Raw genomic sequence first — 24,888 nt, 5'->3', positions numbered from 1 at the left:
CTTTCCCCCCTTAAGTCACAACATCTTTGGTCTGATTATCAACAAACAACTGTACAGGCTATACCTTTATTTTACTAATTTGCAGAAGGTCAACTGAAATATTCCAAAAGTTGTACTATTTATTTTTAAATAAAGAGAATAGCATAATCAAAGCAAGATTTCCAAAAATAATCAGATGTTTCTGTTAAATTAGAAAAACCTGGGCTCTACCATATGTGTTGGACTACAAATCCCATCTTCCTCCCAGCCAGCATGGCCAATGGCTTGGATCAGAGTGGAATGGCCAATGGCCATGGTGGCTTGGGATGATAGGTGTCCAACACATCTGGAGGTCAGCAGTTAGAGAAGTTTGAGTTAGATGGAGGATAGATAGCTGACTTGTTAATATTTGTGCTCCTCCTGCTTAGCCTTTTCAGGTAGCCAGCAAGAAATCCTAAAATTCTGGATTTTGGGGCCAAAAGCGGGATGTGTGTGGGAGAGGATTTCAAATTGTGTGGACCAAGCATCTTATTTCTAGCCAAGTCTATAGCCCAAGAGTTGTGTGTGTGTGTGTGGCCAATATGAATTCAGGATGAAATGGAGAAAAAAGGAAGTCAGAATAATCCCATTTATTTCGGTGGTGTTGACAGTGGAGGGTCAAATGTACTCTGCCAATCCTCAGATGAAGAGGTATTCTTTCTACAGAAAGTATCACTAGTGCAAAGTGGAGCACACCATTTCAGGCAAGCTAGATAAGCCCAAGGCTAGACTGGAGTCAGTGAGCTTTGAATCGGATCAATAGAAGCAGCGAGGTTGAAGGCCAATGTGGTCCAGCATATAGAGAGTTCTATTTAGGATCAGGGAGACCTAGATTCAGATCTCACCTCTGCAGTTTTTGGGTGCTTTGAGATGAGGCTTTTGTTCTGCAAATGCCCCACCTGAAATGCAGAATTTTACAGGGAGTCCAGACGACGCCACCTACCATTTGTAACCCTCCTATGCTTTTCCACCACTTCTTCCGGCTTTTTCCTTACCATTAAAAAAAAATCTGTTAAGGAGGAAAATATAGACTAGTGCTAGGAGCCCTCCGTCCAGAAGCACCCGTACCGTGTGGTTGCTGAGCACATGTCTGTCTCAGCTTCCTATTTATAAAATGGGAACAATAGTGCCTTATCTCACGGGGTTGTGACAGTGCTAAAAACCATAAAGAATTGTAAGTCACTTTGCAAGTTTAAAAGTGCTCTCTATAAATGTGATAAATAGTGGCAACAAAAAAGGCAGCTGTTGTTTAAATGAAAGAATTCAAATGGCAATCTCAGCAGCCCCCCTTAGATTACATTAGATCCCATGCTGGGTGGTTGTATGAAATAGATGTACAGGGTCAGGTAGTCTGACGTGTCCACAGTGTTTCTTTCCCCTTTGCAAACAATATTTGCAAACAACATTTGCAATTTAGAGTGTTTGAAAAGGATGGGTTACAAGTACCTTACTCCATGAGACCTACAGAATCAAGGAGTAGCTTTATAAGGGATTGATACTGCTCTGTGTGCACACATGTGAACATACAACAAGCTTATTCTTCATTTAGAGCAGGGCTAGCTCTGCTGAAATATTTCAAAGCTTATCCCTCTCTGGATAGCTCATTTCAACACTTGACCATGGCAGTAGGAAAACTTCGAGGAGGAGCAAGGGGACTGGGACATAGCACAGGGACAACTGGAAGTCAGGATTTTTCTTTCGTCTTAATCATCTTTGTCTTTGGCTCCATGCTTCAGGATACGGGTGAACTCCACGTAGTTGAAGTTGCCTTTCTTGTCAATGGGGGCTTCCCGATACATCTCATCAACTTCCTCATCTGTGAACCGGTCTCCCATGGTGGTGAGCAGCTCCCGCAGATGGTCTTCATGAATGAAACCTACGTCAGGGATGAGTGACAGAGGAGTGGGTGCGGAATACCAAATCCAAAAACTGAATATTAGTAGAGGCTGCCTTACTATGAGATAAGTTGCAGTGGCAGATTTTGCATGCTTTGAGGAATTCCACACTGGCTAATGTCTTGCATCCCGCTCAGCATGCACATTTTGCTTTGATAACAGGGCTCTAGTTACTCGGACTGGAATCCTATTCACTAAAGTGTCTGAATACCATTTACCCCAACATAAAGAGAACTGAGAAACCTTCAGCCTTCTCAATCCTGATGCCCTCCAAATGTGTTGGACTTCAACTTCTATCATCCCCAGCCAATGAAGAGCACCAGGGTGGAAAAGACTCAGTTTAATCTAGCTCAATTTAAGAACATAAGAAGAGCCATACTGGTTCAGACCAAGAGTCCATCTAGTCCAGCATTCTGTTCCCACAGTGGTCAACCTGCTGTTGACCAGGTACCCACCATTTAATCTATTGTCCCATTTGGATGCTTCAAAGAAAATGCACAATAACATAGGGCCAAAGGAGAGAATAGGGCAGAATTATAGGGGAAAGGAAAAATCCTAGTCAGCTGCATTCTTCCTGGCTCTCAGACACAGCTTAACTCAGAATCTCCCATTGCAACAGAGAGATGATCAGCATGGAACATACCTGTGGCCTCCTCATCAAAGCAGGCAAAAGCATTGCGGATGACATCCTCAGGATCGGTGCCATTCAGCTTCTCTCCAAACATGGTGAGGAACATGGTGAAGTTGATGGGCCCAGGTGCTTCACTCATCATGCCCTCCAAGTACTCGTCAGCGGGATTCTTCCCTGAAAGATGCAGCCGACCGAGAGGTTAGTCAGTGCCCGGCCCAGCTGAGCTCTTCAATAAAAGCTCATTGCTGAGGTGCAGCCTCTACCAACCTGGTGCCCTCCAGATGTTTTGGACCGCAACTCCCAGAATTCCTGACTTTGCTGATTGGGGTGGATGGGAATGAAAGTCCAACACATCTGGAGTGGCACTGGATTGGAGAAGGCTCTGGAGCACCTCCTTGTATTGCCTTCTCCTTCTGTGACTAGGGAAGATAAAAGGTTAGGACATTGGAACTGGAATCACTCAGCAAAGTAACAGCAAAGCTGAGAAGAAGGACTTCTAAGCCCTGCAATTGTCCCTAATGTTGCCTATTATAATCCCAGAAGAAGAACAGAGAACTGAATGGAAGTTTTATTGGCTGGGGATCCCAAGTTGTGTGTTTATCTTCTGTGACAAAAAGAGCTGCTAGCGTAATTTGCAGAAATGCATTAGGAGACTGACTGCTTTTCTGCTGTGTGTTACTGACGAATGCTTCTGTCCCAAGACTATTGCACTTGTGCTGTTTTGGTCTGTGTTTCCCCCTTCCTTCTCTAGCATGTGGTTTGATTCACTTGCTTGAGTCACTTGGAGCCTGTTCAGATGTCACACTAAGCTATGATAGTTAAACATTTTGAGCTAACTATGGTGGCTTAGCGTGTCATGTGGGGGATGAAAAACGCAACAATGATGGTTATGAAAAAAACCTGGCTAATCATTTCCCTGCAGCAGGGTTAAGGCCCCCACCCCCACCCTCCGGGCAGGTTGTAGCAGGCTGCCTGGTTGCTAAAATGGGCTCCAAGTGGTCTACAGGCCGCGAACATAGAGACAGCAGTCTAGAGTGTCAGCAGGAGCAGTTTTAGAGAGCTGATTTGCATTGTTGAGGATGCCAGGATGCATGGTTAAACTGTGTGAAGAATTGACAGAGAACTACAAAGGGGGGGAGGTAGCAGAACCACACAGTATCATGTGGTCCCTGATAGTGTGGCGGGCCCACTTGCAGTGGTTCCATTACCCCTAGGGTGACCATATGAAAAGGAGGGCGGCACCTGGTGAAATTCTCTCTTTATTACAACAGTTAAAGCTGCAAGAACTAAACTAGAATGACCAGATACAAAAGAGCTCCTGCAGCTGTAACTGTTGTGATGAAGAGGGGATTTCACCAGGTGCTGCATGCATACAAATGACGCCAGCTGAAATTCCCTTTTCTATGCAACTGTTAAAAAATACAGGAGCCCTGTCCCCCTTTTTATATGGTCACCCTAGCTCCCTTCTCCATAGTTACCCTAACCACACACCCTACTCACGCATGTGAATAGGTACTTGGACTCCTTTTCTCTACAGACACCTTTTCTGTGATCTTCTCCACATTTGGCCAAACGCCATGATGTTGTATTATGTGTAGTTCCCCACCCCCCATTTTGTTGATGTCAATTTAAGAAAATGCAGCCATAAAGTGCAGTCTGCCTTGGAATACCAGCATGAGCAGCTTTTCTGCTGAAAACCATCCCCACCTGCCTTTTCCCTATATATGGAAAGAGGGGGTGGAGGGTATGGATACTTGTACATTTCCCTAAAGAAGGTATCCCCTCAAACTGTCTAAGTGCACTTTTGAATCCTCTTGAAACCTTAATTCAGTGCAGAAGTGCAATTCCTTATAAAGTTGGAAGGGATCCAACAGTTTGTTGCAGGTCCCACTTGTTTTTATTATAATCCCCTTTGGTCCACCACTGTGTGCTAAGTTTACAAAGCAAGAGTACATGCTCTGCACTTTTTGAAAGTGAAGACATAATTAATCTGTGTTAAGTACTCCCAAGTTGCTTAAAAATATAAGAAGTATCTATTTTGTCAGCGAACACAGTTTACATTCTGCCCACACATAACCTACTCCAACCCTCCTGCCATAATAGAGGACCATCATTTGCTCACTAGCTGCACCCAGTCCTAGGACAAAAGTAACCAGAAATATTAGCCAGCAAGAAGGGAAAAAACGTCATTCTCCAACATGTTTCTACAGGCTATGGGTTGGATCCTGTCTAACATTGCAGTCCTATATGCATTTCCTCGGATGTAAGCCCAGTTGAGTTCAACAGGTAAGCATGTATAAATTTAGTTGAGCATGGATCCCATTGCACTCCATGGGATATGCTAATCAAGACCTAATTTAAGTCCTCCTCTAATTTACTCTGGATCCAAACCTATGACAGCAGCTTATTTTGGCACAAAAGGAAAAACACAAACCCAGGAAAAATTAACATAGTCTATATGTGTGTGTGGCAGAAGTGGGTGGGAATAATCTCCGTCACTAAATATATCAGCCAGATCTTCAATGTAAATCATACTCAATTTTGAGGTGGGGGAAGGCGGTCCAAGAGAAATTATTTGGAAGCTGCAAATCCACTTCACTCCGTATCCTTACTCTGGTTGTGCCAATTATTCCAGAGCAGGTGAAGAAACTCCAATGGTCTCCATTTTTTTTTAAAAAAAAAATACTACAACTCCCATCAGCCCTAGCCAGCATTGCCCATGGCCAAGAATTATGGGAGTTTTAGTCCAGAAATCTGGAGAGGCCCAGATTGCCTATGTGTGTCACAAAGTGTATGCTGGGGGAACCCAAGATCATATAAAATTGATCCCCAATGTGAATGTCTACAGACATCTGCCTGAAACATATCATGTTCAAGTCTTCCCATTCCTGTATCTTTCTCTGCGAAATTCATTGTCATTCTTTGCAATTCATTGTGCTTTTTATACTGTATTTTGTAATTGTGCTTTTAACATGTTGGTTGTTTTATTATGGTTTTAATTTTTGTGAACCGCCCAGAGGGCTATTGGGCGGTATAAAAATGTAATAAATAAATAAATCTCAAGCCCAAAGATGAATGCTTTGCCCTAAATCTATGAAAAGCCCTAACAGTGTCAGCCTATATATGTCTACTAAAAAGTAAATCCCATTGACTTCAGTGGGGCTTACTCCCAGGTAAATGAGTACAGAATGGCTGCCTGAATTAGCATTTGATTACAAGAGAAGGTTATTGGATAACATAATTCCTCCAAAACATTCGCAATAATAAGACGTGACCAAAAGTGTATATAGCATCTTCGGTTAAGTCAGCTGGCTTGACTGTACCCTAGCAGTGAGACGTTTGCAATAGAAACCCGAATATAAACATTACATTGTAGCCTGGCTAAGCTAAGGCAATAAAATTCCCCTGTGACCTTGTCCTCGCAAACAAAGGTGAATGACCCCTTTGCTCATATAAGGGACAGTTTCCTAGGCATTTCCCCATAAATCGCCCATAAAACCAGATCCTGGGGATACAGCTTAGGAGACTAACATGATTAGCCAGAATGCAAGGCAGACAATCAGGAGGAAAAATATTGCGAAGTCAGTATGACTTTGTAATAAAATGGGAGGAAATCCCAGACTGCTTGGGATTACTGCATCCATGCCTGCAGGATCCCTATTCTTGGATGAACTACTTCTGAATTGCTCAATTGACTCAGTGTTAATCCAGGCAAAAAAAAAAAAAAAATGTTAATTTTTATCTACACAAGTATACAGCTAAATGCCCTCTAGTGGTCATGTGTACAAATGCAACTCTTTAAACATACTATAACACAGCCTTCCCCGAAACGGCATGCTGGGAGCTGTTCTCCCAACACCTCTGCAGGGTACCAGGTTTGAGGAAAGCTGCTAGAATACTTCTATGCTTTACGGGTGCTTCCAGAAGAGGCTTTTATGGTACCATCTCCCTGCCTCATTCACAGACTTCTAGGAGGAATGGTGACCAGTGGACCAGCTTCAACTTGTAACCGTGTTTTCTCACAGTTCCTTCCGTCTTTTCTCTTACTGCAGACAATCCATTAAAGACACAATCCTAGCATATTTAGACTGGAAAAAGGCCTACAACTAGGGGCATTCTGGGGAGTTGCAGACCTTTTTTCAGTCTAAATGTACACAGGATTGTGCCATAAGAAAGAAAAAATAGAATATAGGCTGCACAATGCCTTCTGGTTGGTAGGGCTAGGACCCTTCCATCTGCAAGCACCCCACTGTACAAATTCCACCTGAAACAGTCGATATAGATTTGCAAGGGGGCAGGGGGGAAATATACATTGAAAAATCATTCCACAAATCAGACCTCGACAAAAAGAAATAAGAAACCTACCACTTTCTCAATGTGTCTGAACCCCAGTATGATCATGTCTATGTCCATTTTGTCTCCAGTTCATCGGTACCACAAAAAGGGGGCTATTTATGGGAAGCTGAGAAGCAATGTGTTGGATCCAGACCAGATTAGACTCAATGAAATCATGGGATGGAATGGCAGGCCTAAATCCCATAGATTTTAATGGATTTACTCTAAGTATGATTAAGGTGACGATATGAAAAAGACAGGGCTTCTGTATAGAAAAGGGAATTTCAGCAGGTGTCCTTTGTATGCATGCAGCACCTGGTGAAATTCCCTCTTCATCCCAACAGTTAAAGCTGCGGGAGCCCTGCCCTCTTTTATAGCTGGTCAAAAGGGCAGGGCTCCTGCAGCTTTAACTGTTGGGATGAAGAGGGAATTTCACCAGGTGCTGCATGCATACAAAGGACACCTGCTGAAATTCCCTTTTCTATACAACTGTTAAAGATACAGGAGCCTTATCCTCCTTTCCATATGGTCACCCTAAATGACATCTGGATCCAAATCAAAGTTGGTGCAGGGAGTGGGGAAAAAGATACCCCTGTCTCCACAATTGTTAAAGGAGCAGGGGTTTATAAGTGGTTAGGGTTTTTCTAAGACATTTGGCTGCCTGAGGTGAAGAAGCAAATGATGCCTACTCCTTTCTCACTAAAACACCAAAGTGTGATTCTAGGAGGCCTCCTGGTATGTGTAATCTTAGAGAAAGGCATTCTTAATCATTGGGATCAGTTCTTTCAGGTTCTCATAAACATCACATTTGGATGATGATAATCCTTAGCAGAGTGAATGCATGTCGGACTATGACTGAGGAGATCCATGTTCAAATCCCCATTCAGCCATGATGCTTGCTATTTGACCTTGGGCCAATCACTGCCACACAGGCTAACCTACCAGACAGGGTTATTGTGAGAATAAAATGGAAAAGGGGGCAGAGGGAAGCAACCATATATGCTGCCTTGAACTCCTTGGAGGAAAGGTGAGACAGAAATGGAATAGTAAATAAATAAGTAGCCCATTTTGAAAGTCATAATGCTTCACATACCATATGTTACCTTAGATAAAACTTACACAACCCTGCCAGGTAGGCCAATTTATTTATTTATTTATTTATTTTATTACATTTATATGCCGCCCCACAGCCAAAGCTCTCTGGGCGGTTTACAACATTGCTATTATCCCCATTTTGTAAAAGGGTAGTAGTGGCTGAGATTGAGGCTGGTTCTTTCTATGTAGCAGAATGATGAGGTAGAATGGATTTTACCACTTTAGAGAAACTTTTGAATTTCCCCCCAATACAAAACATCTCCCTGCAAAGAGAAAACCAGCACCTCAACTCTTTGCCTGATGTATTGGGTTATGTTTGTTTGCAGGGAGTTCTTACTGTAAAGAAACATTCAAAAATACTATTTCCTCTGCCCTGTAGGTAAAGTGTTCAGATGCAATAGCGGGCAGGGCTCCTGCAACTTTAATAGTTGGATAAAAGAGAGCATTTCAGCAGGTGTAGCTTGTCATGCAAGCTATACCTGCTGAAATTTTCTCTTGTACCCAACTATTAAAAGTGCAGGAGCCCTGCCCACTATTGCATTCTGGACATTCTTGCTGTTGTGTTGCAGTCCACTCTGCCACCTCATTCAGCTGAATGTTTAGACCTGGCCTCAGAGATTGTGGTTTGCTAACACTACCTAGGTTAGCCAGGTATACTACTTTACACAGTGCACTCCTCTTTTTGAAGAGCTGCCAGAGGACATTCCTCTATTTAAAGGTGTCCTCTATTTGAAGGGCTGTTCAGTCCAACACCAGTTTAAAGATAACCATAAGAAGGGGGGCTTAGAATTGCCCATCCACAGTTAGTGCCCGGACAGCAGCCTGAGCAGCAAGCACACAGTCTTCCCCACTAGCTCAAGATGTCTTGTATTTCAGTTTAGATTATGGTTATTATTTCTAAATGTGCATCTATGCATAGGAATTAGCATATGAACATGTCACGCAAATTGTCTTGTATTTTAACAATGCAGAAGCGGCTACCCTATTGAGTTCATGGCTCAACTGAGATTGAAACTGAGGACTTCCTGGGGCAATGGGTCACATTCTTAGCCACTGCACTGCACCAGCTGATGCTGAAAGGGCATTATGCTTGAAGGCTGTTTGTTTGTTTGTTTTACCAAGAGACGCTAGCATGTCGTGCAGATCCTCCTTGTCGATGAATCCATCGCGATTTTGGTCGATCATGTTGAAAGCTTCCTTGAACTCCTGGATCTGCGATTGGTCAAACATGGCGAAGACATTGGAGGTGGCACGCTGAGGACGCTTCTTGGTGGTCTTCGCCTTGGCTCGCTTGCTAGACATCTTGATAGATTTTTTTTCTTTTGGCCTGGGAAAATGAACAGTGATTTGTTTGTCAGAAGAGGAGTTAGACCAAATAGAACCTGCAAGAGGTGTCAACCAGGAGGCCTGTTTTGAATAATTCTCTGCCTTCCTCCCCTGCCTTGGTTTCTTGTGCAGTGAATCTAGAGGTGTAGTGGTACAGTTTGAAGGGCAGGTGCTCATCATGACAGTACCCACTGCCACAGCCCCAGCAGAGGCCAGAAACGCTTGCAGCAATGTTGACTTATATCAGTGAACCAGTTCTAGCAGTTTTCATCTCCACCAGGAACAGGAACTAATGGCTCTTCATTGCCCATTCAAGATCATTGCCCACTCAAGATTGCCCATTCACCTCAAAACAATTTGCATTACAAGAACAATATACTCTTGCTGGGAAAATTCATTTCCTACCAACTACTGTGAGGATTGCAGCTAAACTCAGAGGGAATATGGAAGGCTGATTAGGGTGACAGATGTCATCAGCATCTCTGCTAATAAAAAAAATGCTGGCATTGCAACCCAGCAAGCCCTTCACCTCTGGGAGGATTTGCAGGACAGGTACCACTTTGCATATCCAAGCCCCGCTCAAGGGTTGCCGTGTTGTGTGAACCGTGGGAGTGTGGAATATGTGAGGGTTAAACAACCCTCACATAAGCCTCGCATAACCCACACTCGCCAGGTTCGCACGACACAACATGCAATTTGGATATGCAAAGTGTTAAGCGGTTTGGAGTCAGAAATCCTTGCTGATCTACTGCACACATCCAGAGACCTATAGATCCAGGTCTACCTTCTGCCCATTCTGGACTTAAGAGATTCACTCAGTGGCCTGGTTTGTATGACACGGCACTGTAGTCTACAAAAACTTATGCCATAATAAATGTGTATGTTTTAAGGTGCTACTAGCCTAGAGTTGCAGCAAAATGCAGCTATTCCTTGAGAAATCCCTTCTATATAAATACCCTAATATGTTTTGTTTTTTGTAATTTTGGAAACATCATTTGGAACATTTAACTGTTGCTGTCTTGATACCACTACCAGCCCAGTATTGTAAAAATATCACATTTTGAATCACCTAACAAACTACAATCTTAAATTGCATCATAGAGTTTGGAAAACAAATCAGATCTTCATACTGTGAATAGTATTCCAAGGTGATATTGGAATCCATTTCTAAGCTTATAGGAAGAATAATATTACATCTTGATGGGATGAGGAGGTTTATGCCATCATGACAAAAGGTTTTGCCACATTTCAAAGCAATGTTGAAGCATGGCACATTGAAAGCATCTCCCGGTGAACTATGGTACATTAAGTGCTTTCTTCATTTCAGCAGTATAATTTAATGAAGCTTCACCAGGTTGGGCCTCATAATATACCATAATTCACCATGGCTGGGATAAAATTTGCTAGGTAAGTGACCGTTCCTTGAATCTATGTAGTCTTGTTCTTTCAATTGGCCATTGCAGCTCTGGCCTGTATTTTCGTTGTAAAAGGTTTTAATCCTTCTTTGGTTAAGAAATTCCGTGTGTGTGTATAGATATAGTTTTCATTACAATATAGTTATAATTTAAATTAACAAAAATCAACAGAACAAAAATTAAATCATCCATTAAGTCTAGTTGACCCTCACAACAAACCTGTAAGGTAGGTCACTATCTCTATTATTGCCACTTTGATTGTTCAGATGAGCGCAAGAAAAACTTGCCACAGGCCCCATTCAGACAACACGCTGGCTAAACCATGCTGCTTAACAGCAAAATGGTTTACGGAATGCATGTATTCCATTAACCATTTTGTGGTTAAGCAGCATGGTTTAGTGTGTTATTATTATTATTATTATTATTTATTTATATAGCACCATCAATGTACATGGTGCTGTACAGAGTAAAACAGTAAATAGCAAGACTCTGCCGCATAGGCTTACAATCTAATAAAATCATAGTAAAACAATAAGGAGGGGAAGAGAATGCCAACAGGTACAGGGAAGGGTAAGCAGGCACAGGGTAGGGAAAAACTAACAGTAGAAAGTAACAGTAGAAGTCTGCACAACATTGTCAGAGTGGGGGGAGCTGCCACAGGAGACTTTCAACAGCTTATTGCAGGGAAAGCTTAATGTCTTCGCAAATAGGTCTGAGATTGGGAGAGGTGAGTTGCCCAGAAAATTCAACAGGTGATGCAGCAAGGTAAGAAAAACTCCTGCTCAGTGTCTGTGCCAACCAGCTGTTGAAGGCACAGGAGCCAAAATTAGGGAGGGGAGGGGAAGCCCACCAGGAGAGGCTCCCCTCTGAATGAACAACCCTCACTGAATCGACTTTCTTTTATTTCATTTGCACAAAGACAGGCTCACAAATAAGACACAGGCTCTAGGCCTACTCAGAAATAAGCAGGAAATTAGTTATCTGTTCCGAGCAGATTCCAAACATTCCATTCCCCTCCCCCTTACACCCTTTGTCTAGCCAGGCCAAGAGCGGCATGCAGATCTGCGCTCTTTCCTTGAGCGACTGCAGCTTGTTAATAAGGATTAGAGGCTCCCGGTTTATCAAGAGAAAAGGAAGGCTGGACAGGCATGGGTGGCCATGTGTCCTACTTTGTAGAGGACAGTCCTCTATTTCAAGGGCTGTCCAGTCCAAGTGTGGTTTAAAGAGGGGGGAAAACATAAAAGGGGAGGGTGGGAGGATCTTGGAGTTGCCCATCAATACTTTGCATCTGGAGATCAGATGGAGCAAGCAGGCACACAGGTCATCCGGTCAGTCTTCCCCACTGTGGTGAGATGTACTTAAATTGTAGTAATTATTCCAAAATTTGCATGAATACCTCTCAATCAGCACAGGCACATTTTAAGCAAATCTCTATACTCTTTTGTCCTCTTTTTTGCTGGTGCATTTCCTTTGAGGGGGGTTGATAACTAAGTAGCTATACTAGAACATATCTTGCGTTAGTTTACACCAGGAATTGCGTTTGCGCAATCACTACAGCCCAACGTGGCTTATTTTACCCATGGTGGGTCGCAGTGTGTGCCGGCAGCCATTTGAATATTCAACTTGCCAATTAACTGTTTTAATTGTTTTTAAATTATATACTGGTTTTAACTTGATCCATGGTTTAATTTGTTTTTAGCTGTGTATATTTATTGTTTTATATTGTACGATTTTATCTGTACGCTGCCCTGAGATTCTACTGATACAGGACGGGATACAAATCTTTTAAGTAAATAAATAAATAGCTTGTCATATCATCCAAATCTGGAGGGCAGGGATTGTTTGAGGTTTAAATAATCATCAAATAACTCAAACCCCTTCAGCATGGGTTCGGACAACATGACAAACTGTGGCAACCCCATAACGGGAGTTGAATATTCAAAATATCCACTGGCATTCACCGCAAACCATGGTGGATTAAATAAGCCATTCGGAAAACAAAAGAAAATAAATACAATATCCAATGCTTTACATGTTTACACAGAACTGCCTCGCTCTGCCTAACGTTAGGGCTAGCACTTCAGTCAGCATAGACTAGCCTTTCCCAACCTGGTGACCTCCTGATGTGTTGGACTACTGCTCCCATCATTGTGCTATCTGGGGATGATGGGAATAGTGGTCCCACATATCTGGAGGGCACCAAGTTGGGGAAGGCTAGCCTAAATACATGTAACTGAAATGAATCCAATTGACCAGGCTGGGTGGTAGTGATGAGAGTTGTAATTGAACACATCTGATGGGCACCAGGTTATGGAAAACTGGCCCAAATACCTGTAACTGAACTGAAATAATTTATTATTTATTTATTTATTTATTTATTTTATTACATTTATATACCGCCCCCCAGCCAAAGCTCTCTGGGCGGTTTACAACAATTAAAAATAGTAGACATTAAAAGTATACAAAAATTTTAAAAAACATAAAAACAGTATAAAAACAACAACAGTATTCATTTAAAACAACAATTCTGGGGTCCATTAAAACAAACTTAACGTTATTAAATGCTGTTAAAATGCCTGGGAGAAGAGAAAGGTCTTGACCTGGTGCCGAAAAGATAACAACGTTGGCGCCAGGCGAGCCTTATCGGGAAGATCATTCCACAGTCGGGGGGCAACCACTGAGAAGGCCCTCTCCCTTGTTGCCATCCTCCGAGCTTCCCTCGGAGTAGGCACTCGGAGGAGGACCTTAGATGTTGAGCGCAGTGTACGGGTAAGTTCATGTCGGGAGAGGCGTTCCATCAGGTATTGCAGTCCCAAGCCATGTAGGGCTTTATAGGTTAAAACCAGCACCTTGAATTGGGCTTGGAAACATATAGGCAGCCAATGCAAGCGGGCCAGAATCGGTGTTATATGCTCAAATCTTCCTGTTCCAGCTATCAATCTGGCCGCCGCATTTTGCACAAGCTGCAGTTTCCGGACCGTCTTCAAAGGCTGCCCCATGTAGAGGGCGTTGCAGTAATCTAATTTGGAAGTTACCAAAGTATGGACAACTGAAGCTAGGTTATCCCTGTCCAGATAGGGGCGTAGCTGGGCCACCAACCGAAGTTGGTAGAAGGCACTCCGTGCCACCGAGGCCACCTGTGCCTCAAGTGACAAAGATGGTTCTAGGAGAACCCCCAAGCTACGAACCTGCTCCTTCAGGGGAAGTGCAACCCCATCCAGAACCGGTTGAACACCCCCCATCTGATCAGAGGAACCACCCACCAGCATCATCTCAGTCTTGTCTAGATTGAGTTTCAGTTTATTAGCCCTCATCCAGTCCATTGTCGCAGCCAAGCACCGGTTCAGCACATCCACAGCCACACCTGATGAAGTTGAAAAGGATCAGTAGAGCTGTGTGTCATCAGCGTACTGATGACAGCGCACTCCAAAACTCCGGATGACCGCACCCAACGGTTTCATGTACATGTTAAACAGCATGGGGGACAAGACCGACCCCTGTGGAACCCCATACCGAAGAGTCCACGGGGCCGAGCAATGTCCCCCAAGCACCACCTTCTGGAGCCATCCTGCTAAGTAGGAGTGGAACCACTGCAATGCAGTGCCCCCCACTCCCAGCTCAGCCAGACGTTCCAGAAGGATACCATGGTCGATGGTATCGAAAGCCGCTGAGAGATCAAGGAGAATCAACAGAGTCACACTCCCCCTGTCTTTCTCCCGACATAGGTCATCATACAGGGCGACCAAGGCTGTTTCCGTGCCAAAACCAGGCCTGAAACCCGACTGAAATGGATCCAGATAATCAGTCTCATCCAAAAGTGTCTGGAGCTGTCCCGCCACCACCCACTCAAGGACCTTGCCCAGGAATGTTTATGCCTCCCTCTATTGTCCTCCCATCTTTCTCTGTGCTGAATTTTAGATTTGTTCAGGGACCTGTCTTGCTGTTATGCTGTAAAGCATCATATGCATTTCCCCCACTTTGGGTGGGAAGGGATGCCATGGTTGGAACCTTGACATGGTCCTGATGCTTCTTTATGGGCAATGCAGATATTTGTGGGGAACCTCCCCTCTGGGGAGCACCTTTCCAAGCAGGCCCAGGTGTTCAAGGACTAAACTGGCCCTGTTCCTTGTTCTCTAATTCCAGGGAGTTTCTTTTAAACACACACACAAGAAACTCCTTTATGTAGCTGATAAGAGTATGCCTGGCAGTTGCACTGGGAGGGAGTGAATTGCTGCTTATAAGAAAAGCGGGGAGGGGGGGGAAGCAAGTCCCAAACCTGTAGCTGGACAATGATTGCAGAGCTCAAAGGCTGACTTGTTAGTGCAGCCTCGGACAGAAGCCATTTTCTGCCAGCCCAGGAAGACGGGGTGAGATGATTAGTTCAAGGCTGGGATACACCTCCCACCACAAGGAGAATAAAAGCCTCTTTGTCCTGGTGCCTCCAGTGGGACTTTACTCAACATTACATTTGTCACCAGCTGCCCCCTTTCCATTAGCCTTATCACAAAGAAAGTTACAACTGGCTGAAGCCAGGAGCCAATAAGTGATGCTGGCGTTCCATCCCTTAAATGTTGTGTTTCGGAGATCGGCGTCTTTGCAATCCCTCCGGAGAAGCAGGCTGATCTTTCAGGCACGCAAATTCACAGAGAGGCTTCATATACACAAACTGGAGCTATAGTGGCGTGTCTGATCACAGACCTCCTTCTTCTTTGCAAAGGGGAGGGAGCACAAACACACACCTTGGTGCAGAGATGGTCCTCCTTTTTGCATCACTGCCCTGATGCCTCTGCCCACCCACCCCCAAGGCACCTTCCGTTCTCCAGCCCCACAAACATTCCTGGACATTTTGCACTTAGGCCAGATCTACCCCAAGCAGGATATAACACTTTGAAAGCGGTTTAAAAACACTATGTGGAATGTGGCATGGGCCCCCACAGTTGTCAGCGTGCTTCAATACCATTATAAAGCAATAGTGTAGATCCGGCCTAGGAAGGAACATAGGAAGCTGTGTTATATCTGATCAGAACCTTTTTCTGTCCATAGCTGTCTAAACTTATCCAGCCTGAAAGCCTACAGTTGTCTTTTCTAATGGGTTTGCTGTGGCTTTCCAGGGTCTCAGGCATGGGTGTTACACATTAGATGCCAGGGACTGAACATGGGGCCTTCCACGTGCAAAACATAGGGAAGGATCATAGCTTAGTAGTAGAGCTCACGCTTTGCATATAGAGGGTCGTAGGTTCAATCTCTATTATTTCCTGGTAGGATTGGGAGAAAACCCTGCCAGGATGTCACAGATTCTATGAGAACAGTTGATTTCAGCTTGATTGTAATTAAGGGTGGCCAGATGTCCTGTTTTACAGAGGAAAGTCCTCTGTTTGAAGAGCTGTCAGAGGGCAATGACTGTCCTCTATTTGACAGTTTGTCCAATTCAAGTCTTGTTTAAAGTCAAAGAACTCTAAGAAAGAAGAGCAGGGGCTGTGAATTTGCTCATCAGTAGCTCCTGGACAGCAGACTGAGCAGCCACACAGGTCCACTGGTCAGTCTTCCTTAAAATGGCGAGATGTATTATATTTCTATTTAAGTTATAGTAATTATGTATAAAATTGCATTTCTACACATAAATTCGCATATGTAAACGTTATAGAAATTGGTGCCATCTTTTGACCTTCTTTCTTTTCTTTTTGGTGACGATGATGCATTTCCTCTTTTTTGGCGATGCATAAGTGGCCACCCTATTAAATTGCTAGGAAGGCTATTGCAAAATTGCTAAACCCCTCTTTCAAAAACAATATGCCTTTTTAATGAAATGCCAATTCAAGAGCAACCAAGCATGCTTGATGATACATAATTACAAAATGAGAGATGTGAATAAGTAAACATAACAACTGCATAAAGGCAAGGCAAAGACACAAGCAGGTTCACAAAGAATTCTGGGTAACTTATGAAAACTAATTGGCCAGGTGGTCTGGAAGACCATCCAGAGGAAAAGTGTTGGGGCTGTAAAGCCCTGTTGCAATGTCTCAGGTTTCTATAATCAGGATGAGGAGAGGAAGATTACAATCACTCCAGAAACCAACGAAATATGTATTGAGCACAGAATTTACTTTAAGAAGATTTAAGGAATTACTAACATGAACCAAACAATTAACATCACTATGAATCAACTATATTCAACTATATGACACAAAATTGGGTGGGATAGCTAATACCCTGGAAGACAGAAACAAACTTCAAAGTGATCTTGATAGGCTGGAGTGCTGGGCTGAAAACAACAGGATGAAATTTAATAGGGATAAATGCCAAGTTCTACATTTAGGGAATAGAAACCAAATGCACAGTTACAAGATGGGGGACACTTGGCTCAGCAATACTACAAATGAGAAGGATCTTGGAATTGCTGTAGATCGCAAGCTGAATATGAGCCAACAGTGCGATATGGCTGCAAGAAAGGCAAATGCTATTTTGGGCTGCATTAATAGAAGTATAGCTTCCAAATCACGTGAGGTACTTTTTCCTCTCTATTCGGCCATGCTTAGGCCTCATCTAGAGTATTGCGTCCAGTTCTGGGCTCCACAATTCAAGAAGGACGCAGACAAGCTGGAGTGTGTCCAGAGGAGGGCAACCAGGATGATCAGGGGTCTGGAAACAAAGCCCTATGAAGAGAGACTGAAAGAACTGGGCATGTTTAGCCTGGAGAAGAGAAGATTGAGGGGAGACATGATAGCACTCAAATACTTAAAAGGTTGTCACACACAGGAGGGCCAGGATCTCTTCTCGATCCTCCCAGAGTGCAGGACACGAAATAACGGGCTCAAGTTAAAGGAAGCCAGATTCCAGTTGGACATCAGGAAAAACTTCCTGACTGTTAGAGCAGTACGACAATGGAATCAGTTACCTAAGGAGGTTGTGGGCTCTCCCACACTAGAGGCCTTCAAGAGGCAGCTGGACAACCATCTGTCAGGGATGCTTTAGGGTGGATTCCTGCATTGTGCAGGGGGTTGGACTCGATGGCCTTGTAGGCCCCTTCCAACCCTGCTATTCTATGATTCTATGAACTCTTTTCTTCAACCCACAGTTCTCTTTCAGGTCCGAGTGTCAGGTTTACTGGACCAGCAACGGAGGTGAATCCCCTATTCGCTTGTCTCTCTTGCGTAGGTGCACGCTTCAGTAAACTGCAGCCTGTTGCCTTCTTCTTCTCTCAATGTTGTTAATTTCTCCGTCTTTACTTCCAGCTCTCCCTCTTCCTCTTCCTCTCTCCCAACTCAGCTGCCCTTTGTCAACAGACGTTTTTGCTCTTCCCTCACTCCATTCTTTGCCTCTCCCACTTAGTTCAGACAACATTCCAAGGCCCTTGGACACAGGCATTACCCTGACACTTGGCTCCAAGAGTCTTTTGAGTAATGAAGAGGTGTGGGATTGTATTGCTCAAGGTCAAAAGTGTACTTCCAAGTTTTCGCTTATCAATTAATGAGCAAAAAAAAATGTATACAGTATAAAACAGTAGAAAGCTTGATATATAGCTGTCCAAAAAAAATACACTTAGTTTTAATTGGAAAACTTTGTGTAAAGAGTTGTTTTCTCAAAGATATAATTCAGAATTAATGTTCTCTATCTAGCCTGAAAGATGTATGTAGATGCCTTTGTATGTGTGTGTGTGGGGGGGGCATGTTTCCTGTTATTGAACAGTTATATTCAGTGTGTCACTTAAGTCCTATTCATTTCCAAAGGTCTACTCTAAGTAGGACTAACATTGGATGCAACCCAGTGACTTCAAGGCTTAGTAGACCTCTAGTCAAGTCTTGCGGTCCTCCAGATGTTTTGGTCTACAGTTCCCATTAGCCCTAACCAATGGTGAGTATTGATGGGAGTTGTAGGCCAAAACATCTGGAGGGCTATTAAGATTTGAAGTCACTGGGTTGTATAATAAGAATTGTTAAGGAAATACTATTTCTTGTTAAAATATTAAGGTCTCATAGTCTTTAACAATACTCTCACTTGTAATAATCAGAAATCTTTTTGATATTAGGCAATATGTTGCATTTTGACAGGCTGAAGGTACTTGGGATGTTCAGTCTGGAGAAAAGGAGACTGAGGGGAGACATGTTATCATCAGTGTTCAGGTACATAAAAGGGTGCCACAGGGAAGATGATCAAGTACCGTTTTCCATGGCCACAGAAATTAGGACTTGATTTCAATTAAATATAAGATAAAACTTCATGACAGTAAGATCTGTGGAACAGTGGAACAGTCTACATAGGGAGGTTGTGAGTTCTCTATCTCTGGAGGCTTTTAAGAAGAGGCTGGACAGCCCCCCTCATAGATGGTTTACTTGGTTTTCCTGTACATTGCTGAAGGTTGGACTTGTGGTTCCTTCCAGCTCCACAATTCTATGATTCTATTACTTTAATACTGAAACTAAGATTCAACAATGCTTGAAATTGCACTGGCCCCCTTCTCTGGACATATTGCATTTAAATATGGCCTTTGTGCATAAGGCCCAATGCATATAAACCCAGAGCACACAATCAATAACTAGGTTTTAAATGGGAAAACAACTTCTTAAAATCATACTACACACATTGGGTTCTATGCACCCCAGCCACATTTGAATGTTATGACCCAACATGGATATTCAGGGAAGCTGGAAGAAGGGCAAGCTTGCTGTTGTGTGGGGAAGGCAGGCATGATCTCATTTCCCTCCAGGTGTATGTGCACACTGCAGCAAGAGAACACAGAGACAGGCTGGGTTCACACAACACACTATGCCACGATAGGTTATTTTCTGGCGGAACCCATGATGGGTTCGTGTGTCATCTGTGGGATGTTTCCGCCACCCACAATGGGTTAATCTACCCAAACAGCCAATTCTGAGAACCCACACTCTGCAGGATGGACCTAGTGGTCTGTATTCATAATCTACGATGCATAGGGTTAGCAACCCATCATGGCTTAGCATTACATATGAATACAATCAGAGAGTGACATGGTTTGCATGATTATGGCATGGTTAACAAACCACAGTAGCTTGTTAAACCTGCTGTGTGTCCTGGCCAGTTTCCCCTAATTACCCTCTCTGCTGTATTGCCTGAACATGGGTGGCATGGCTCATTTGAGGGTGCAGCAGCCCACAAATAACCCATGGCTTGTTATTGGGTTATTTGAGGGTTGCTACCCCCACCCGCAAAGAAGCCATGACCCTGGGTATGGATGACATATTTATTTATTTATTTATTACATTTCTATACCGCCCAATAGCCAGAGCTCTCTGGGCGGTTCACAAAAAAAACCGCCCAGAGTTGGCAGAGTTGACATGGCAAGTTGCACCAGCGAAATCCAGCTGGCACATGTATTGGCTTATTTCCCTCACTGCGATCATGTGAACCGGCCCAGACTGAGAGAGAACAGTCACAGCAGTAACATTCATTAGGATCAGCATGACTGCAATCCTATGCATAAGGAACAGAAGTAAGCTCCATTGAACCCAATGGTGCTTACTTCTTACTTTTATCTGTTCAATTTGTGAAAGGCGTTGAACTTTAACAAAAGATCTTCAGCCTGCTGAACTGCAATCTTTTAAAACTTTTCATTAAGAATGTAAAAAAAAATCTTGCAAAGTAATTCTGTTTAAACTGCTAGCATGAAGTAGAACCCTGTCAAAGGGAAGGAAAGAAGTATTCAGCCTCTTGCTTGGTTATTTTCCTCATCTTCTAATGCTGATCAACTCACAAACAACAGTGAAACTTGAAAGCCTGTTATCAGTTCATTTACTTGCCAGATCAAGAAGGGTCCGTCAATTACCCTGCTGCTCTGGCAAAAGACATCACCACCCATGCTCTGAGAAAGCCCCAGAGCTGCACATACCAGCATTCCACCTCCATTATACCACTGGCTGTGATGCCTCTACCTTCTCCTCTGCTTCATCCAGCTGCTGCCCTTCTCCTCTGTGCTGCTTCGTTCAGCTACTGCCCTTAAACCCTTTCCAACGTCTACTGAGTGCGTGAGCGTGAAGAGAGGAGATGTTAGCAGGAATATACCTCTCAGATGTTGCCATGTACCTGCAAGTCATCTGTTTATTTATTACATTTTTATACCGCCCAATAGCCGAAACTCTCTGGGCGTTTCACAAAAAACATTTGTCCTCTCCAATGGTGCAATGGAGATTTCTAGACTGCTTTGAAGATGGGAGAGATCTTTATGGCAGCTTTCTTCTCCCAATATTTTGGATAAAAACTCCCAGTATTCCCGACTATTGGTCCTGCTGGCTGGAGCTGATAGGAGTTGTAGTCTAAAATATCTGGAGTTTGATCAGTTGCATACCCCTGCCATAGTGGCTAACCAAATGCCTCCAGGAAGCCCATAAGCTGGTCTTGAAGTCAATAGTCTTGGGCGTTGACTTGGGCGTTTCCTCTCTAGCCTTCACTTCAAAGCATGCAGGTCTTAGGTAGCCCCAATGTCAGATGCATACAGATTGTGTACTTTGGCATTGGGCATTGGGAAGCAGTCTTAGAAGCTGTGCTTGTTCGCATAACTCTTAATATGTCTATGGGCGTCCACCATTCCCTATGGAAACCCCTTGACATGATTTGTTAGACTTGCACAGTTCACCAGTTAGAGCCACAGTCTGTCCAGCCAGCCATGCTGGCTGGGGCTGATGGAAGCTGAAGTCCAAAGCATTGGAAAGGCACCAGGTGGAGGGAGGGCATTTATGGCTATCCCACCCAGCAAGTCCATTGTGTTCTACATCAAGTATCCCTTCCTTCCACTATGTTATGATAGGACATGGAGCTCTTTTGACAGGAGTGGGCTGGCACCCTGTTCACACAATGAGGGCAGATGTCTTGCCATCTGTAACTGGCGAGCCATGGGCTGGAGCTCTGGTAGCCAGGGGCTACCTTGCCTCAGCCCCTTTCTTGGCTTCTAATGGTCAGTCCCGTTCTGGCTTTCCTCATGTCTCCTTATATGGCTGCTGCTCCTTCCATTTCTGCACTGCTCAGGGAAGAAACTCATCATACTTTAGTGGTCCAAGTAATACAAGATTTCTTTGGCTATAGTTCACCTCTTGACAGCTCCCCACAAAGAATCTGCCCATGTAGGGCACAATTCATCAAGCCCCCATTCACTTGAAAGGAAGCCTGTGAATATTAATTTACACCACCCTTGCCCAACCTGGCATCAATGAGTAAACATATGAGTTCCCCACTGCCCTTAGGATTAGTGATCAGGCCTCCCAGGTCATGCTCGAGCCTTTTAGAAGGGTAAACATACAGGTATGTAGAATATTTCTAGACTGGAGGATTATTGGGTGTTGGGCATGTCAGTTCAGTGAGACTGTTGCTCATGAGCTAAACAGGGACAATGTTAGCCCAAATGGCTGATTCAAGAGGGTAGGTTGATCCAGCATATGGACTGTTGTACAACCCCACCTTGCTCAATCGCACCCCTTGTATTGTACCACTTGGTGCTTCTTCTTGGAAATCCATTTCTCCCAGTGCTGTCGACATGATTTATGATTTAATCAGATATGGCGGAAGCTGCAGGACACAACCTTAGAAACTCATAACATCCCAGGTGCCATGTGGGCCAACCGGACTGAAGTGCTGTGCATGTCTGCATTGGAGAGACTAACAGTGCAATCCTATGCAGGTCTTCTTGGAATTAAATCCCATTGATCTCAATAGGACTTCCCCCAAAGTACATAAGATTGCAGGCAGAAAGTCTTTAAGCAACACCTCTAAAATTACAGTTCTCTGGACAAATCGTTATATTAAAAAAAACACACACACAAAAGGGATCTATCTCTTCAGAACACCCGGTTTTATCTTCCTTCCTTTTTCTAGGAAATTAATGGTAAGAGAAGTTTGGCAATGGAAATAAATAAATGTCTTTTTTGCTAAGTGTAAGCCACTCCGAGAGCCTTTTTTGGCTGAGGAGCGGGGTATAAGTATAATAAATAAATAAATAAAAATAATAAATAAATAGGAGCAGGGGAGGGGGAGGGGTGCTCTCCCTCACTTCAGGTCCTAAAGCAGAGCCAGGAGAGCCATCGGTTGGGGAAGGAAGAATTTATGAAGAAGGCTGACAGTGGCTAATAGTCCAGATGGCTATATGCTACCTCCAATATCAGAGGCAGCAGTATGCCTATGTACACCAGTTGCTGCAGAACCTGGGTAGGAAGCCACTGTTGCACTCATGTCTGACTACTTGTGGGTTTCCCAGAAGCAGCTGGTTGGCCGCTGTGTGAACAAAATGCTAGACTAGATGGACCCTTGGTCTGATCAGCATGGCTCTTCTTATGCGCCTATAGGTGCCGTAGCACTAGAATTCCTGCATGAAGCCAGGGGTTGGAGAAGATGCCCTGCAAGACCTCCTCCAACTCTTGAGTACAAGCCATACACCTTTAGCCAAAATAGCATCTCCTGCCAGAATATTGGATAAATGTTTCAAATGTGAAGAGAGGGATACATCACACACAGGAGGGGTAGGCAACCCAGTGCCCTCCAGATGTTTTGGACAACTCCCATAATCCCTCACCAAGGGCCAAGCTGGCTGGGGCTGATGGGAGTTATAGTCCAAAACCACCAGATTGCCTAAGTCTACATTACAGTTGATGTTCTTCTTGGATACCCTTCAACAGTCCTACTGTGCTCAAGATCAGGTTGCTTAAAGTGTGGCAAAAATGGATTCTTTCCCACATCTTTCCAATACTGGTTGAACTGCTGGTTCTAATGCCTACTGTTGCTCGGTGGCACTAAATCCAGTAAGCCTTTAGTTAAGAACATAAGAAGAGCTGTGCTGGATCAGACGCAGGGTCCATTTAGTCCAGCACTCTGTTCACACAGTGGCCAACCAGCCATTGGCCTGGCACCCACATGCAGGGCACAGTGCAACAGCACCCCTCTACCCATGTGCCCCAGCAACTGGTTATATAGGCTTACTGCTTCAGATACTGGAGGCAGCACATAACCATCAGGAGTAGTAGCCATTGATAGCCTTCTCTAGGAATTTATCCAACCCCCTTTTAAAGCCATCCAAATTGGTGGCCATCACATCTTGTAATGAGTAAGCAACCTGGTACCCTCCAGCTGTTTCAGATTACAACTCCCATAATCCCAAAATAGTATCACCAGTGGGTAGGGATTATGGGAATTGTAGAAGAAAACATTGAGAGGGCACCACGTGACTATCCTGTCATGCTAAAATGGATGGACCATGGGACTGACTTTGTATAAGGCAACTTTGTATGTGCCTAATACACCTGGCAAGTAATGAAACCAACAGGTAGTAAAGTTTGCTGCAGCAAAATCAATAGGGAGTAAAAACAAGAAAGAGTCCTGTGACACTTTAAACATTATTATTATTATTAGTAGTAGTAGTAGTAGTAGTATTTATTTATATAGCACCATCAATGTACATGGTGCTGTACAGATAACACAGTAAATAGCAAGACCCTGCCGCATAGGCTTACAATCTAATAAGTTGTAGTAAACAATAAAGAGGGAAGGAGAATGCAAACAGGCACAGGGAAGTGTAAACAGGCACCGGGTAGGGAGAAGCTAAACCTTTCATGGACTATAGCCCACTTCATCAGATGTATGGAGTGTTATGGAGACTTTCAGGTACAGTACATAGGGTGGGTGGGTTGTAAACAATGAGGTCAGAAGGAAATTAAACATGGAAAGTACTGATAGTGACAATCACATTAATAGCAGGGGTCATTCGTAGTGCAGTTGTTGCTGATAACACAAACATCCTATCACGAGGTAAGTCAATGAACACATGTAATACGATAAAAACCCTTTATCCCAATTCAAGCCTCTGGCGGTAGAATTAAACCCATTGAACTGTACCGTCAAACTTTAGCGAGTACTATATGTGGCAAGTTATCACCCATCCTCATCCTGTTTGTTTTGCCCACGGGGAAGTCTCTCTTCAGCCAACCACTCCCGCAGCCTAGTTAAAGGGAAATCAAAGGAAGAGCTCTTACCTGTGTGTTAAGAGAGAAACGGTTTATAGCCCTCGGAGATCTAACTGCGTTTTCTGATCCCCCGCACAGAGATGAAATTAGCTAGCTGTTTGTTTCAATCGCCCTAGTTTGGGAAAGAGCGGGACCGGGCGGCAGAGGCGGCGTTTGCCCAAACGGTTCCCTCCCACCCCCAAAGGATTTGGCCATAC

General features: G+C 43.9%; 2 protein-coding genes across 2 annotated transcripts in view; both read right to left on the bottom strand.

Moving 5' to 3' along the window:
- The window catches only part of DYNLRB1 (dynein light chain roadblock-type 1), a 545,722-nt gene that overhangs the window by 125,827 nt on the left and 395,007 nt on the right, over positions 1 to 24,888 (bottom strand). The gene's annotated exons all lie outside the window — the stretch shown is intronic.
- Positions 165 to 24,888, bottom strand: MYL9 (myosin light chain 9). The gene is made up of 4 exons (XM_063145203.1): positions 24,701 to 24,888; positions 9,093 to 9,301; positions 2,557 to 2,718; positions 165 to 1,894 (listed from the first exon to the last, which is right to left on the bottom strand). The coding sequence occupies exons 2-4, from the start codon at positions 9,274 to 9,276 to the stop codon at positions 1,722 to 1,724; spliced, it is 519 nt and encodes a 172-aa protein (XP_063001273.1). The 5' UTR covers positions 9,277 to 9,301; positions 24,701 to 24,888; the 3' UTR covers positions 165 to 1,721.

Source organism: Elgaria multicarinata, chromosome 1 (assembly GCF_023053635.1).
Source record: "Elgaria multicarinata webbii isolate HBS135686 ecotype San Diego chromosome 1, rElgMul1.1.pri, whole genome shotgun sequence".
Classification (NCBI taxonomy): Eukaryota; Metazoa; Chordata; class Lepidosauria; order Squamata; family Anguidae; genus Elgaria; species Elgaria multicarinata.
The sequence above is the reverse complement of the archived record's forward strand: the minus strand, read 5'-3'. Positions and strand labels throughout refer to the sequence as shown.